General features: G+C 49.9%; 1 protein-coding gene across 3 annotated transcripts in view; it reads right to left on the minus strand.

Moving 5' to 3' along the window:
* LANCL1 (LanC like glutathione S-transferase 1) overlaps nt 1–14032 on the minus strand; it is a 675259-nt gene that overhangs the window by 431804 nt on the left and 229423 nt on the right. For all 3 annotated transcript variants that reach the window (XM_069615910.1, XM_069615911.1, XM_069615909.1), the window contains exon 5: nt 1688–1835. In XM_069615910.1, the coding sequence (XP_069472011.1) occupies nt 1688–1835 (148 nt within the window). The remainder of the gene's footprint in view (nt 1–1687; nt 1836–14032) is intronic.

Raw genomic sequence — 14032 nt, forward strand, 5'->3', positions numbered from 1 at the left:
GGTAGGAATGTCAGCCTCAAAATGAGAAGTGTTAAAATAAAAGTTCACAGGTTCCTCAGGCTCTTGGTTGCAAGTTTCCCTTACCCAACGTTCAAAATAGTTCAGGTTACAAAACAGGGGTTGCCTTCCACAATCTTTCAAGTCTCTCAACTTTCCAAAACACAATTCATTGGGATACTTCCCAGCTCTTATGACTTGGTTACCTTTCACCAATTTCATAAAGTTCAGTTCCTTAATTTCAGTTTACACACACTTTCCTTTATTCAATCACTAGCTTGTGGGTGACTTAAGTGGCATTTCCTTAGGTGGGTCTACTCAGTCTAGTGATTGTGTGGGAGAGTAAGGAGTGTGTGTAGTAAAAGTTGAGTAGAAGTAGGAGAGATCATTGTAGTTGTATTGGGAGTAGTGGGAGGATAAGAAGTGAAAGACTGGTAACTGGAAATTTGTGGTAGTAAGAGTAGCATAGTAGTATTTGGAGGGAGAGGTAGTCAGTCAAAGTAGTAAACAGTAGCAGCCGGCTAGAGTGAGTCCTGAGAGAAAGACAAGAGGTACTAGAGAAGCAGAGTTAGTAAAGAAGGGGTAGTACCAGTAGCGTGTGAGCAATAGTAGTGAGAAGCAGTAATAGAGAGGCAGTAGTAGCGAGAGGGAATAAGGGAATATAAGTAGTGGTAAAAGCAGAGAGGTGAAAGTCATAGCGAAGGAGTAATAGGGGCAAAGAGGTAGCTCAGGAAGGAATGAGGGTATACAAATCGAGTTGAGTAGAAGAATTAAGAACTAAAAAGAGAATTATGATCAACGGGTGGCGGTAGGAAGGTGGAGTGCGAGATCTGAGGCATAGCAGAGGAGTGGGATGAGAACATCTTGGGACCTAGAATAGGAGAGGTTCAAGTAAGACCAGGCGTGTATGATGCACGATTGGCACCAGGTAACAGAAGTCACCATCCCCATAACACCCCCTAGACTACTAACCAGGGCTAGGTCAGGGACAATTAGAAGACCCCGATGGAGGTAGTTGGCCACCGCAGCTAAAACCATCTACAGCCGGAGTCAGAGAAAAGACAGTAGGGCTAGTCGGACGACAGCATTAACACACATTAAGGACACTATGGGCTAGAGAGCAGGAAAAGACCAGGGAAGTGGAGAGAGAGAGAGAGAGAGAGAGAAACAGAGAGAGAAATAGACTAAAAAGGAGAGGGAGAGAGAGAGAGAGAAAGAGAAGAGGAGAGGAGCAATATTGTGCATTGGCTAGTCTCCCCAGCTACAGCTCCAGTGTCTGTGCAGAAGGATAACACTACCACAAGATTAAAACACAAACAATGTATGTACAGAACATTGGTGATCCTCGAAGGGCATCACAGAGCATTACTTTAAGCCATGTAGCACTGCTGGCACTCAATAAATGTGATACTTCAACTAAAGGCTGAATATGCTCATGTATAACCCCATGCATAACCCCTCAATAAAACTTGCAGCCCATTACAATTGGTGAGGGGATACAGATCTCTTGGAAGGAGTAATATACATTTAGCCTCTCTAGATAGAAGATGTAGGGCGGTGATAATCTACCACTCGCAGTGCATGTCTGATTTAGATATACCACCTTCTTAAAACACTGCACTAAAAAGACAGGCCCACCCGTTTGGTGCTAGGTATCAAACTATTTTCTGAGGACCAAGAAAGGTTGCACCTGTTGGATGTAGGATGCAGGGATCTTTTCTTCATTAAAACGCTTGTTTACAAAGAGCAGGGCATAGAGGTACCCTAGTCGCCCATAGAGCAGCTCATCTGCCATACGAGCGTCCAGTTTCACTGCAGACTGATGCATTTGAAGCAATCTAGAACAAGAAGAAAAAACATCTCAGCATGGACCAACATTCCCCTCTACAGACTAACAACAATGCACATTAACAAAACACAAGATGAAGAAATCAAATTCATGAGGCAATACTCTGTTTCAAAACTCAGAGAAACATCTTTGGGTGATAACCAGTGGCCCCTTCATGAATTACTTTAAGCTACTCCCCGAAGTGATCACTGCACTCTTACCCATAGTCCCCTTTGCCTGAGAGTCATGGACTATCAAGGCCTGAAGACTTGTGACTGGCACATGCTAAACCCAACAAAGAAATAAGTAGGCCTACTGCTTTCAAAGTGCTAGAGCACATGGACCCATGTCTCAATTATGCCCTTGCTCCTGACACCAATGTGCTCAAGATCCATGTGGCATTCCTTTTTCTTTTTTTTAAAGTATCGTTTTCGATTGCAATCTGATAATTCACACCATCATTGAGGGGAAACAGAAGGTTGTATTGGGGAGGGGATTAGGACCTATAACAGTAGACCCTATAAGTAACCTTCTGCATCGTACCCCAAGTCACCTTCCCATCTCTCGTCATGGGATATTCCCAAAGTAAGTATACAGGTTAGGTGCAGGCAACCATGGACACAAGGCTTCCAACCAGACCCATTTCTGAGAAACGCTTTGTCAAAATGGACCATCTCTAGTGCTTGCCTCAAGGGAATTATACACACAGAATGCATTGGGAATGGCCCCAGTAGCAGTAACATACTGCCGGAAGGTCAATGAAGCAGCTTAGATTAATTGATTGGGTCCAAAATACCTATGGAAGAAGGTGATCAAGTGCTGAATAGGAATCAGAGATGCAAGAGATGACGAAGCGAGATGTAATAAAATAGTGAGGCCTGTCATTCTGAGTCAGTCACCAAGAGTTACAAAAAGGCTGAGAACTCCCGAAGACCTTTGCTATGAATAGTTAGAATTAAAAAGCGGGGTTCCAAGATGGCCACCAACAGGGGGAGGATATGCTGAGTTTGGCGCGTCCCCCGGCCCTCTCCAAAAGATGTTCGTTGAGCTGCTGTGGCCTCCCCCCACCCCTGGGATTAAGTGCCCCCCAGCAATGGGACACCCACCAAGGCAGGAGCAGGGGGTTCGATCCGCTCAGTGATACGGCAGTGCGTGGCGGCCTGCTAGGCTGGGCGACCCAGCTGGGCCCCCTCTTTGAGGATATTACGGAGTGCCTTTTCACAGTGTCGCTGAAGCTCTAGTCCAGTGAGCGGTGGACGGTAGAGTGTGTTGCATCCACCACTGTGAAGACCTGCTCGCCTATACGGCTTAGGGTGGCCAACTGTCCCAGATTTCGCGGGATTGTCCCGCAATTAGGGACTCTGTCCCGCAGTTTGCAGAGTGGCTATGCGGGACGCAGGTTGTCCCGACTTGCTTCGGGACAACTTGCCTCCAGCACAGCCACTCTGCAAACTGAAGTGGCCATGGACACAGCACGGCGCTGCCGCCTGCTGCTTTCTTTCTCTGGGTGGCTCTGCAGCCCTGGCTCCTTTTGAGCCTACAGGTCGAGCTGTAACGCTCTGGCACCTGGCTTAATTGAAATGCTAATGCTTTGTTCCTGGGGTCGTGATGGTCATGTTTGCAGTTAAAAAACGTGATCCTCACCTCCCAAGGACAAACCATTTGCATTTCAATTAAGCCAGGAATTAAGAGCCATTATAAAAATGTGCATTTAAAAAAAAGGGCAGGCCAAACGAGAATGACGCTGTGACATCATCACCGCCTTGGGGGCAAGTGTCCCGCGAATATTAAAGAGTTGGCCACCCTAGTACGGCTGCTGCAGGGGCATGCAGTGAATACTTGGCAGAGCAGGGTGTCAGAGGAGCCCCACCCACCAACACAAAGGAACAACGAAACGCAATGCCGCGCGAAAGCCCTGCTGGACATCAGGGGTGAGGGCAGGCCAGGGCAGGTCCCTGCCCGGCACCGGCTAGCATGGCGGCCGCTCCCTCCTCCCTCCACATGACATCTACAGTTGCTGCATGAACCTGGACAGGAAGCGTGTGGCGGGAGGCGTTGGAATTGCAGGACAGGGAGCCTGCCCGAACTACGAGAAGGAGGTGAGGAGCAACCCGACGCATAAGGACAGTGTGGCAGTCAGTGTGGAGGGTCAGCGAGGGAGCCTCACCACACCCGACCCCGCGCCTTTGCCCCTAGAGCAAGGGGGTCATCACCAGGAGGAGGACCTCCTCTCCGGAAAGTGTACTACTGGAGGGGCATCGCTGGTGCTCCTCCCAGCTGAGGAGGGGGTGAGCGGCAGAGAGAGTGGACACCAACGAACAAGCTATCCAGGAACTCTTGGAGGACTCCAGGAAAGCAGAGGCTCTAGAACAGCTATCTCGGCTCTCGTACAATCTGGACCTGCAATGCGAAGACCTCGAGCACAGATTGCAATGCTCGAACATACGCCTCAAGAATGTTCCGTAGGAAGTTAGAGATAGAGACCTCAGGTTGACTGTCCAAACATTCTTCACCGACCTGCTCCGGAGGTCTTCCTGGATGGGATCCGCTTAGATAGGGTGAACAGAGAAGGTCCACTGCGGAGGGAGCCAGGGACCCGCCCGAGGGACATCCTGTCGCCTTTGGGTCCTATGGTCAAAAGGAGATTTTAAAAGTTGCACGAACGGCCAACTCATTAAGAATAAATGGAACCGAGGTCCAACTCTTCCAGGACCTAGCCCAATCTACACTGTTGAAGGGAATATTGATGAGATTGGTAGTTAAAATTCTGATTCAGGAGAAGATTGAATACAAGTGGACCTTCTCGTTTGGATTGTTGTTCACGTAGAAAGGGAAGCAATGTAGGGTGACACCTTGTGAAGAAGGTTTAAGTGTTGTCTCGCCTGAGAACTTTGAGGGTCAACCAACCCCGGAGGACATGGGTCTCAGCTCCCAGAGGGGGAGCCAGTGAGGGTGGTCGACGTTTGCGAGAGATAACAACGGCCATGTGCTCCAAAAGGCTGGGCCAGGTCCAAGGGCATGCTGTTCGATGGGTGATGGAGCGGTCGGTGAGAAGGGGCCTTCCGATAGCAGCAGTTAGGAATACTGAATGATCGGGGAGGAAGGGACACATTGATGGGACACATTGATCCCTTGATTGAAAGAGCGATTTAGCTCACACAGGGGTAAAGCGGGGAGGGGTGGGGGGTGTCTTTTAAGGTCCAATGGCAAGGAGTAGCAATACCTCCCTACAGTTTTAGGGCAGAAGTGGCTTTACGGTGCATGGTCAGGGTCTGGTCGGCTAGGACCATTGGACCAGCCAGGGTAGTTGCTGGGGAGGAGGAAGGGTTTTGGGAGTGTTGGGGACAAGATTTGATATTTTATTTGCATCACGCTCATACGACATGCATTACTTACCGTAAAAGCATTTCTGATGATTGTATCTGCTTAGATTCCCATGCTGTGCATATGGTCCGCCATCCAGTGGTAACCACGGAGCATTGCATCTTGTCTTTCGGGGGACCGAAAGGGGACGTCGGCATAGGTGTGTCTGAAACACTATCCCTATCGTGACGTGTGTAGTACCCAAAATCTCTCACGGGCACGGTCCCTCCGATTGTATTTTTTCTGCCATGAGGGAGCCCAAGGCTATAGTGAGTGAGTACATGAAGAGAGAAAGTAGTAAGAAGTCTATGTTCCTTCCACCCCGAGCGGGGAGGCAGGGAGGGCACATGTGAATCTAAGCTGATACAATCATCAGAAATGCTTTTACGGTAAGTAATGCATGTCTTCTGATGCTTGTTAATCTGCTTAGAATCACATGCTGTGCATAGACTAGCGAGCAGTACCCAGAGTTGGAGGTGGGTTGTGAGAAGGAACAGTAGAAAAAAGATGTCTTAGTACTGCTTGTCCCACCTGAGAATCAGACCTAGAATGAGTGTCTAGGCAATAGTGTTTTGTAAAGGTGTGTACAGAACTCCAGGTTGCCGCTTTGCAAATGGACTCTAGGGGAACATTTGCAATGAATGCTATGGATGCCCCAGTGCCTCGAGTAGAATGTGCTCTAGGCTTGAAGGGCACTTCTTTCTTTGCAAGAGTGTAACATACTGTGATGCATTTGACAATACACCTTGGTATTGCCGATTTAGAGACAGGGTCCCCTTCTCTACCAGCTGCCACTAAAACAACAAATTGTTTAGTTTTCCTCAGTGGTTTGGTTCTATCCATCTAGAACATGACTGCCCTGCGCACATCTAGTGTGTGAAGGCTTCTTTCGGCCATGTTAGTAGGTCTCTGGAAAAACGTGGGTAGTTCGATTGACTGGTTCACATGGAACTTCGAAATACATTTCGGCGCAAATCTGGGATGAGTGCGCAGAACTACCTTATCTTTGTGGACTGTATCAAAGGGGTCAAAGCCCGAGAGGGCCTGTAGTTCGCTAACTCTTCTGATAGAAGTGATAGCTACTAGAAAGGCTGTCTTGTAAGTCAGGTCTTTCAGACTAGCTTTATGCATAGGCTCAAAAGGGGGTCCCATGAGCCTAGTTAAAACCACATTTAGTTCCCAACCAGGGGCTGGGTGAGTGATGGGGGGATAAATTCTTTTAACCCCTTCCATAAAGGCTTTAATCACAGGTACTTTCCACCACGACACCTTTTGCTGTGACGTGGTGTAGGCTGACAACGCCGCTAGGTGAACCTTTAAGGAATTGAAGACTAACCCAGAGTCCAACAGATGGGTTAGATATAACACAATGTGTGAAGGCAAGCAATCGGTGGGATTGACACCTTTGGAACTGCACCAGATGACAAAACGTTTCCATTTGATGGCATAGCAATAACGTGTGTTAGGCTTTCTTGCCTCCCTCAGTATGTCCATGCATCTTTGAGGGAGTTGCAGATGTCCAAACTCTATGACCTCGGGAGCCAGGCTGTTAAGTTCAGAGTTTGTGGGCATGGGTGCCGAGTCTCTCCCCTGTCCTGAGACAACATGTTGTACGGGCAGGGCAGCTTGACTGGTGGGCAGAGGGACATTTCCATCAGGTGCGCGAACCAGGGTTGGCGGGCCCACATGGGAGCCACCAGAATCATGGTGACTGGTTCCTGGTGCATCTTGTGTACTATCTTGTTCAGAAGGGAGGTCGGGGGGGAAAAGCGTAAACAAATTTCCCCGACCAAGTTATCCAGAGACCGTTCCCCCTTGGATCGGTTCTGGGGGTACCTGGAGGCGTAATTTGGGCATTGGGCGTTCTCCTGAGTAGCGAACATGTCGATCTCTGGAAACCCCCATTCTGCGAAGACGTTGGATACGATGTCTTCGTGCAGACGCCATTCATATTCTTCTGGCAGAGGAAAATCTCTGCTGAGTACCTCTGCCAGAAGATTGAGTTCCCCTGGAACATGTTGGGATATCAGAAACATCTTGTGTTTGAGAGCCCATATCCAGATGTTTTGGGACAGCTTGGATAGCCCTGGAGAGGGAGTTCCCCCCCTGTTTGTTCAGGTAATACATTGCTGTTGTGCTGTCGGTTAGGACCAGCACTGTCTTCCCTTGCAGTTGCTCCTGAAAGGCTTTCAATGCTTTGAACACTGCCAGTAGCTCCAGTAGGTTTATATGGTTGGACGCTACCTGAGGGGACCACACTCCGTGCGCTGTCTATTGAAGCAGGTGAGCCCCCCCACCCTGTGAGAGATGCGTCTGTCGTGAGAGTGGCTTCCACTGCAGGGGTGGTGAAGGTTTTCCCCTTCAAGAGGTTCTCCCTTGACCACCACTGCAGAGAGAGAACGAGGGCTGGCGAGACAACTAACAGATCTTCCCATTGTCCGCTGGCCTGACACCACTGGCTGTTGAGCCACTCTTGCATGGGACGCATGCGCAGCCGCGCTTGGGGACCAAGTATATGCATGACGCCATCATTCCTAGCAAACGCATAGCTTTGCGTACCGTCACTTCCCGACTGGCTACATACTGAGGGACTTGAGAGAGCATGTTCTGAACCCTCTCGCTGGAAGGGAAGACTAGACCATCTTCCGTACGAATTAGAGCCCCCAGGAACTGTTTTACTTGGCTGGGGACTAAGCTGGATTTCTTTTCGTTGATAGAAAATCCCAGGCTGAACAGTAGGTCTACTGTCTTTTGGGTGTTCGAAAAACACACGTCGAACGAGTCCCCCGTGATAAGCCAATCGTCGAGGTAAGGGTAAACTGGAACTGAAAGTCTGCACAGGTGTGCTGCTGCCACTGCCAGGACCTTGGTAAACACCATTGGCGCCGAGGCTATGCCGAAGGGGAGTACCTTGAACTGGTAGCGTTTGTCCTGAATCACGAATGTTAGGAACTTTCTGTGCGCTGGCAGCATTGAAATATGAAAGTATGCATCTTTCATATCCAATGTTGTCATGAAGTCCCCTTGTTTTAGCAATGGGATCACCTCTTGCAGTGTTACCATGCAAAACTTCTGGGGCTTTATGAACTTGTTCGCTGAGCGCATGTCTAGAACAGGACGCATGGTGAGATCCTTTATGGGTACTAGGAAGTATATTGAATAGATACCCTCGTTTACCTGAAGAATCGGGACGGCTTCTATGTCGTCCCTTCCCAGCAGCGGCTCCACCTCTTGGACTAGGATCTGCAGATTTTCCGGTGAAAGGCGTCGATGTTTTGGCGGTCTGAACTGTGGGGGTCGGGCGAATTCCACGCAGTAACCGTGGGCGACCGTTTTTAATACCCACTGGTCTGAAGTTATCCCCTCCCATGCCTTGAAGAAAGATGTTAATCGCCCCCCCAACTGGGGAGAAATGGGAGGGGACCTGAACTTGGTGGTCATTTCTGACCCGAGGTTGACGCACCTCTGGAATTGGAGCCTCTGCCTCTCTTCTTTCCGCGCTTCTGACCCCTCTGGGGGTAGTAAATGGGGCTTGCAGCCGGTTGACTTGAGTTGAAGTTGCCCGTGACGAAATTATTTTGAGCGGCGCGGGCTTGTCCTCGAAAGGACCGGCGAGAATTGCTGCCCCTCTGTGAAGAGGGTTTTTGGGAAATCTGGTGCAGCGACTTAATAGTCTCGTGCTCCTTCTTGGCTGTCTCCAACGCATCGTCTACCGCCTTCCCGAAGAGGTTGGCCTCTATGGGTTTGTTGATGATGGATGCCTGGGTCTCAGCCTGAAGCCCGATGTGCGCAGCCACACATGTCTCTTTAGGAGAGTACCCTGTGCGAGAGACCTGCCTGCTGTCTCTGCGGAGTCCAGGGTATTCTTTACAACATTTTGATTGGCAAGTTTGCCCTCCGAGGCAATGGCGAGAAGCTTGGCTCTGGTTGGTTCCGGAACCTCCTGGAGGCCTTCCTGGAGTAGGTTCAATTGGATTGGACGTCGACGTAGCTTGCCAGTAATGTCGTGTTATTGGCAATCCGGACGGTGTAAGCCGCCGCCGACGTGACCCGTTTGCCTAAGGCAAACAACCTTTTGGACTCCTTGTCCGGGGGTGACTCTCCCGTGGCAAGGGGAACCCCTGCTCTCTTGCGAGTGTTGGTCACCACCAGCGAGTCTGGGATTGCGTGCCCTTTGTTATAAAGCGGGTCGGTGGGGGACGGGCGGAAAAGTTTTGCCCCTTGGGTTCACAGCCCTAGTCTGAGCGGGTTTGAGTAAGGAAGGGGCCAGCCGTCTCTTTACAGAGCTCAAGAGAGGGATAGACTGGCTTGCCGGAGGCTTGTCATTAATAATGTTTTCCGCGAAATCCTGTTCGGGCAAGGCTTCAAGCGTGGCATTTTTAAAGAATTCCGCTGCTTTTTTCAACATGTTGTTGAAAGCTATTTGATCATCCACCGGGGGAGCTTGTCGAACCAGTGTGGATGGGGGAGAATCGAGGCAAACGATGTCAGAATTGTGATCATCCTGCTGGGTGTCCTCCCAGTTGTCCGTTGCGCCTTGATCTTCCCCATAATTGTCCAGAAAAGAAGTCTGCTCTTCTTCTGTATAGATGTCTCTATATGTGTCTTTCTGGACATCTTCTTGATAATCAACATAGTGTTGAACATCTAGGTGTTGGGCAACTTGTGTTTGAGGGTTAGGGTCTGCCCAGGCTTTTTTCGGCAGTGGTTGATCAGAAGCCCTGAAAAACTGCTCCAGCCGATCCATATATCCCTCAAATTGCTCTGTGGTCCACTTGGATGACCCAAATGGACCCAGCTGAGCAGGAACCGGGTCCTCCGCCCTAAGGCGTTGAGAGGATCTCCTCAGGGTGCTTGAGAGGGGTACCTGGCTTTCTTCGTAAGAGTCTTCGGGATTGTCTTCCAAATCCGTGGAAAACCTTTCGGCGGATTGGCCCATAACTGTGGGCGAAACCGGTACTAGGCCCACTGCCGTAGCAATCCTATTGATGCTCTTACTGATAGTCACCGAATCTTCGGGAGACAACGCCTCCGATGATGGCTTCTCGGGTAGAGGCCTACTCGTAGTTTTCGGGCCTGCACGGGCCTTGGAAACCTTGAAACCCGTCGAAGTTTCTTGTTCAGAAACTTCAGCGTGTGTAGTTTGGGGAATAGCGCCCTTGTTATGTTTGTTAAGCCCAGTTGTCATGCGCTGCTGCGGATGCGGGGAAGGCTTCGGATCAAATCGATCCGATGGCGCTTTCGCCTTCTTCGACGAAGTCATCGAGGAGGGCGCTTGGGTTGGGTGCTTTGTGCGGTGCGATTGTACGCCCCTGTCACCGGGTGTGGTCCCTGTAACAAGACGGGAGTCGAGCCTGGAAGGGTCGGGGACGGGCGTGGCGGCTCTAGAATAGTCTGCCTCAAGGTCTATAACGTCCGCGTTGGACGTTTGGTCATCCGATGTACCCCCGTCACTCTCGGCTGGTGTCGCGGCAGGGGAGGGAGGCTCCACGCGTGACATTCCGTACGCGGCCCACTGCTTGAACCGGCGCTCCTTAAGGGTTTTAGGTTTAGGAGTTCATACGCGGAACACCGCTTTAGTGCTCTAGGGGGAGACAAGCGTTACACGCCGTGTGCTCGTCTTTTCCACGGATATCTGACCCTTCACACAGGGCAGAATCTAAATGGAGTTCTTTCCATAGCAGAAGGGAAGGGTGACCAGACCAAAAAGGAAAGAAGTGGAAAAGAGGAAAGACATCATAGCAGTATGGCAACCCCCGAGCCCACTCTCCCTACTGTGTAGGCTGGCCAGAAGGCCCGACCACGTGGAGGTCCGAACGCCGGATCTTAGGTGCCGGAACCCACAGCCGTAGACGATTCCCCCGTAGTCTTCGTCGAAGATGTTCTTGATAGGCGAGGTGACTTAATGGGGATTAAACCGACAATTCGGTAAGATAAACAATGTCTCATGAAGAGCTCCGCTATAGGGCGACCAGTTATCTGGGCGGAAAAAAACAATCTGAGGGACCTCGGCGTGTGAGGGATTTTGGGTACTACACACGTCACGATAGGGATAGTGTTTCAGACACGCCTATGCCAACGTCCTCTTTCGGTCCCCCGAAAGACAAGATGCAATACTCTGCGGTTACCACAGGATGTCGGACCATATGCACAGCATGTGATTCTAAGCAGATTAACAAGCATCAGAAACAAGTGTTTCAGAGCGCGACAAGGCAAGGGAGGGGAACAGAGGAGGACAAAACAATGATCTTACTAGGCCCAGTAACATTGAGAACGTGCAAGTGCAGGGCATAGGGAGCAGGGAAAGTGCAAGGGAGAGGAGAGGAGTGGAAAGTGCTGAGCAAGGGATAAAACAACAACTGGTAGTGCAGCCACAGGGTGGTAAGTGCAAGGTTGAATCGCAGACAAGGGTGTCTGGTAAGTGCAGGTAAGGGGGACGTAGGGTTACAGATACAGACCCAAGTACAAGGGTTGCCAGGAGGCAGTGCAGGTTGTGGGATTGGTGGTGCAGGGACCTGGGCCCGGAAAACAGAGGGCAACCAGGTGTCCGATGCCAAAGCAGACAGATCAGCAGGGGAGAGGAAGAGCGGAGGCAGAAGCAAAGAGGAAGGTCTTGAGGTGCTTTCGGAACTGAAGATGGTTCTCTTCAAGTTTCATAGAGGCAGGGAGGCTGTTCCAGAGCAGGCCCCAGCCGAAGAAAGATCTACCCCCAACTCGTTGCTTGGAGAACCGACTGACCCTGAGGGAGTTGGAGGAGCAAAGAGCTCGAGTAGTGTGAACCCAGGCCGACTACCTACATACCCGTATGTCTTTCAGGCTAATATACGAACAGGACAGCAGGGGTCCTGATCGCCCTTAAGAATATTTCCAATCTGGTGGTCCTAGACACAAAGGGTGATAAACAGGATTGCTTTCACTTTGTCAAGTTTCAAATCAACACAGACACATGTACACTAGTGACGGTATACGCACCAAACTCGGGGCAAGACGGGTTCCTCAGAGTGACATTGGCTGAGCTAGAGGGGATGGCAGAGGGGAATGGCATTTTGACTGGGGACTTTAATATGGCCTGATTGCCGGGAGAAGATCGTAGTGGTACGGGGTAGACCGCTCAAGGCACACCCTCCCAGAGGCTTAAGGGATAGTTTGAGGATGGTTATGTGGACACGAGGCGCATAAGCGGAGTATACATTCTACTCCCACGTGCATAGGTCTCTATCTTGCATCAACTACATTTGGGTGTCCGCACGGCTGGCGGGGAGAATTCAAGGTTTCACTGGGCTCGATAGCACTCACTGATCATGCCCCACTGGGGGCAACTATCAATCTACCTCAAGGCCTGCTGGGGCTTTGACAGTGTTCCCTTCCAGAATGGATTCTCAGTGATGCAGTTTTGTCAGAGGCAGTGGGGGGAAATAAAGCCATGTCCGACACCTCCCCGGGAATTGGTAGTACGCTTTGAAGGCAGTGATGAGGGAGGGGTGGGGGGAGGAACTAGCTCGCTCTAAATGCCTCTCGGGATAAACAAATGAAAATGCTGGAGGGGGGGGTTAGAAACACAACTCAAGGAAATTGTGCCTAAAATGGGGCACAGCTCGATGAAAGCCACACATAAAAGTTTGCAATCAGAGACCAGTTTTTGCTAAGGGCTAAGAGAGCAGAGAGGAGCCTACTCAATGCCAAACAACAGTTCTACATGGTGGGCAATAGAGCGGGGAAGCTGTAAGCGCAGCAATTTAGGTAGCGGCCCAGAGAATCCTGAAGATTTGAGACGACAGAGGACTGTGAAGTTGGGACAGAGGGGACACTTCATTGTTTTGAGCGCTACTTCTATGCCTCTGACAGGCCTCAAGAAGGCCCCCAGAAAGAGTTCCGGAATTTGGAGACATTGCCAACACTATCAGAGATGGACAGAGCCACCTTGGAAGGGGGAATCCTAGAGGAGAAAGTATGCCTGGCCATTGTGAAACTCCCCCGCATAAAGCGCTGGCCCCAGGCGGCTTCACAGCCACCTTTTATTAAAAAAATACTGATCTATTCTTGCTCCGAAACTAACACAACTGTACAACTCCTTTGAGGTGGGAGGGGGAGCCAGGGTGTCCGGGTTGAAGGTTAATGTACTTAAGTTGGAGGTGCTGATTCTCTCACTGATGCAGCATTTGGGGAGGTGCGGGGGCGCACTTGGTGATTCAATGGACAAGTGGGGACTCAAACACCTGGGGGTCAACATTACAAAATCCTTGGACTCTTTATACAAAGCAAGCTACCCCCTCGACTGATTGGGTCCCTGAAGGTAGATTTCGAGCGCTGGAATCCCCTGCATATTTCTTGCTGCAGCAATCTGTGCATAATCTGCAGGTCACAGGTTCGAATCCCAGCAAGGCCAACTCAAGACTTTCATCCTTCCGAAGTCGATAAAGGAGTACCAACTTCGGTTGGGTGGTAAATGTATGTAAATATGTTCTATGTACAGCACTTTTCCAAAAGTGCTATATAAATAGCAAATCATAACAACTCTGTACAGCCAAAACGTAACCATGAGATTAGGTATATAATTAAGCATCGATTCACTACCTCTCTGCACTATTGTATCATAACATTGGTATACCATTAGGTAGCAGTAGTTCCAGGAGATGAGGAAATACAATTCTATCGAACCTCAAAACACACAATACAATTCATGTTTGCTTTACTGTGCAATTGGCTATGTTTTTGTGTTTTAAAAATTCAAATATATACAGAAGAGATCAAATAGACAGACCTTAGAGAAATAAAGAAAATCCACCTGGATTACATTAGCACTCCCTTCTGCAACCTGTTTTAGGAAGTGAACCAGCTGTAGAG

This window comes from Ambystoma mexicanum, chromosome 9 (assembly GCF_040938575.1).
Source record: "Ambystoma mexicanum isolate Mex_15411 chromosome 9, UKY_AmexF1_1, whole genome shotgun sequence".
Taxonomy (NCBI): domain Eukaryota; kingdom Metazoa; phylum Chordata; class Amphibia; order Caudata; family Ambystomatidae; genus Ambystoma; species Ambystoma mexicanum.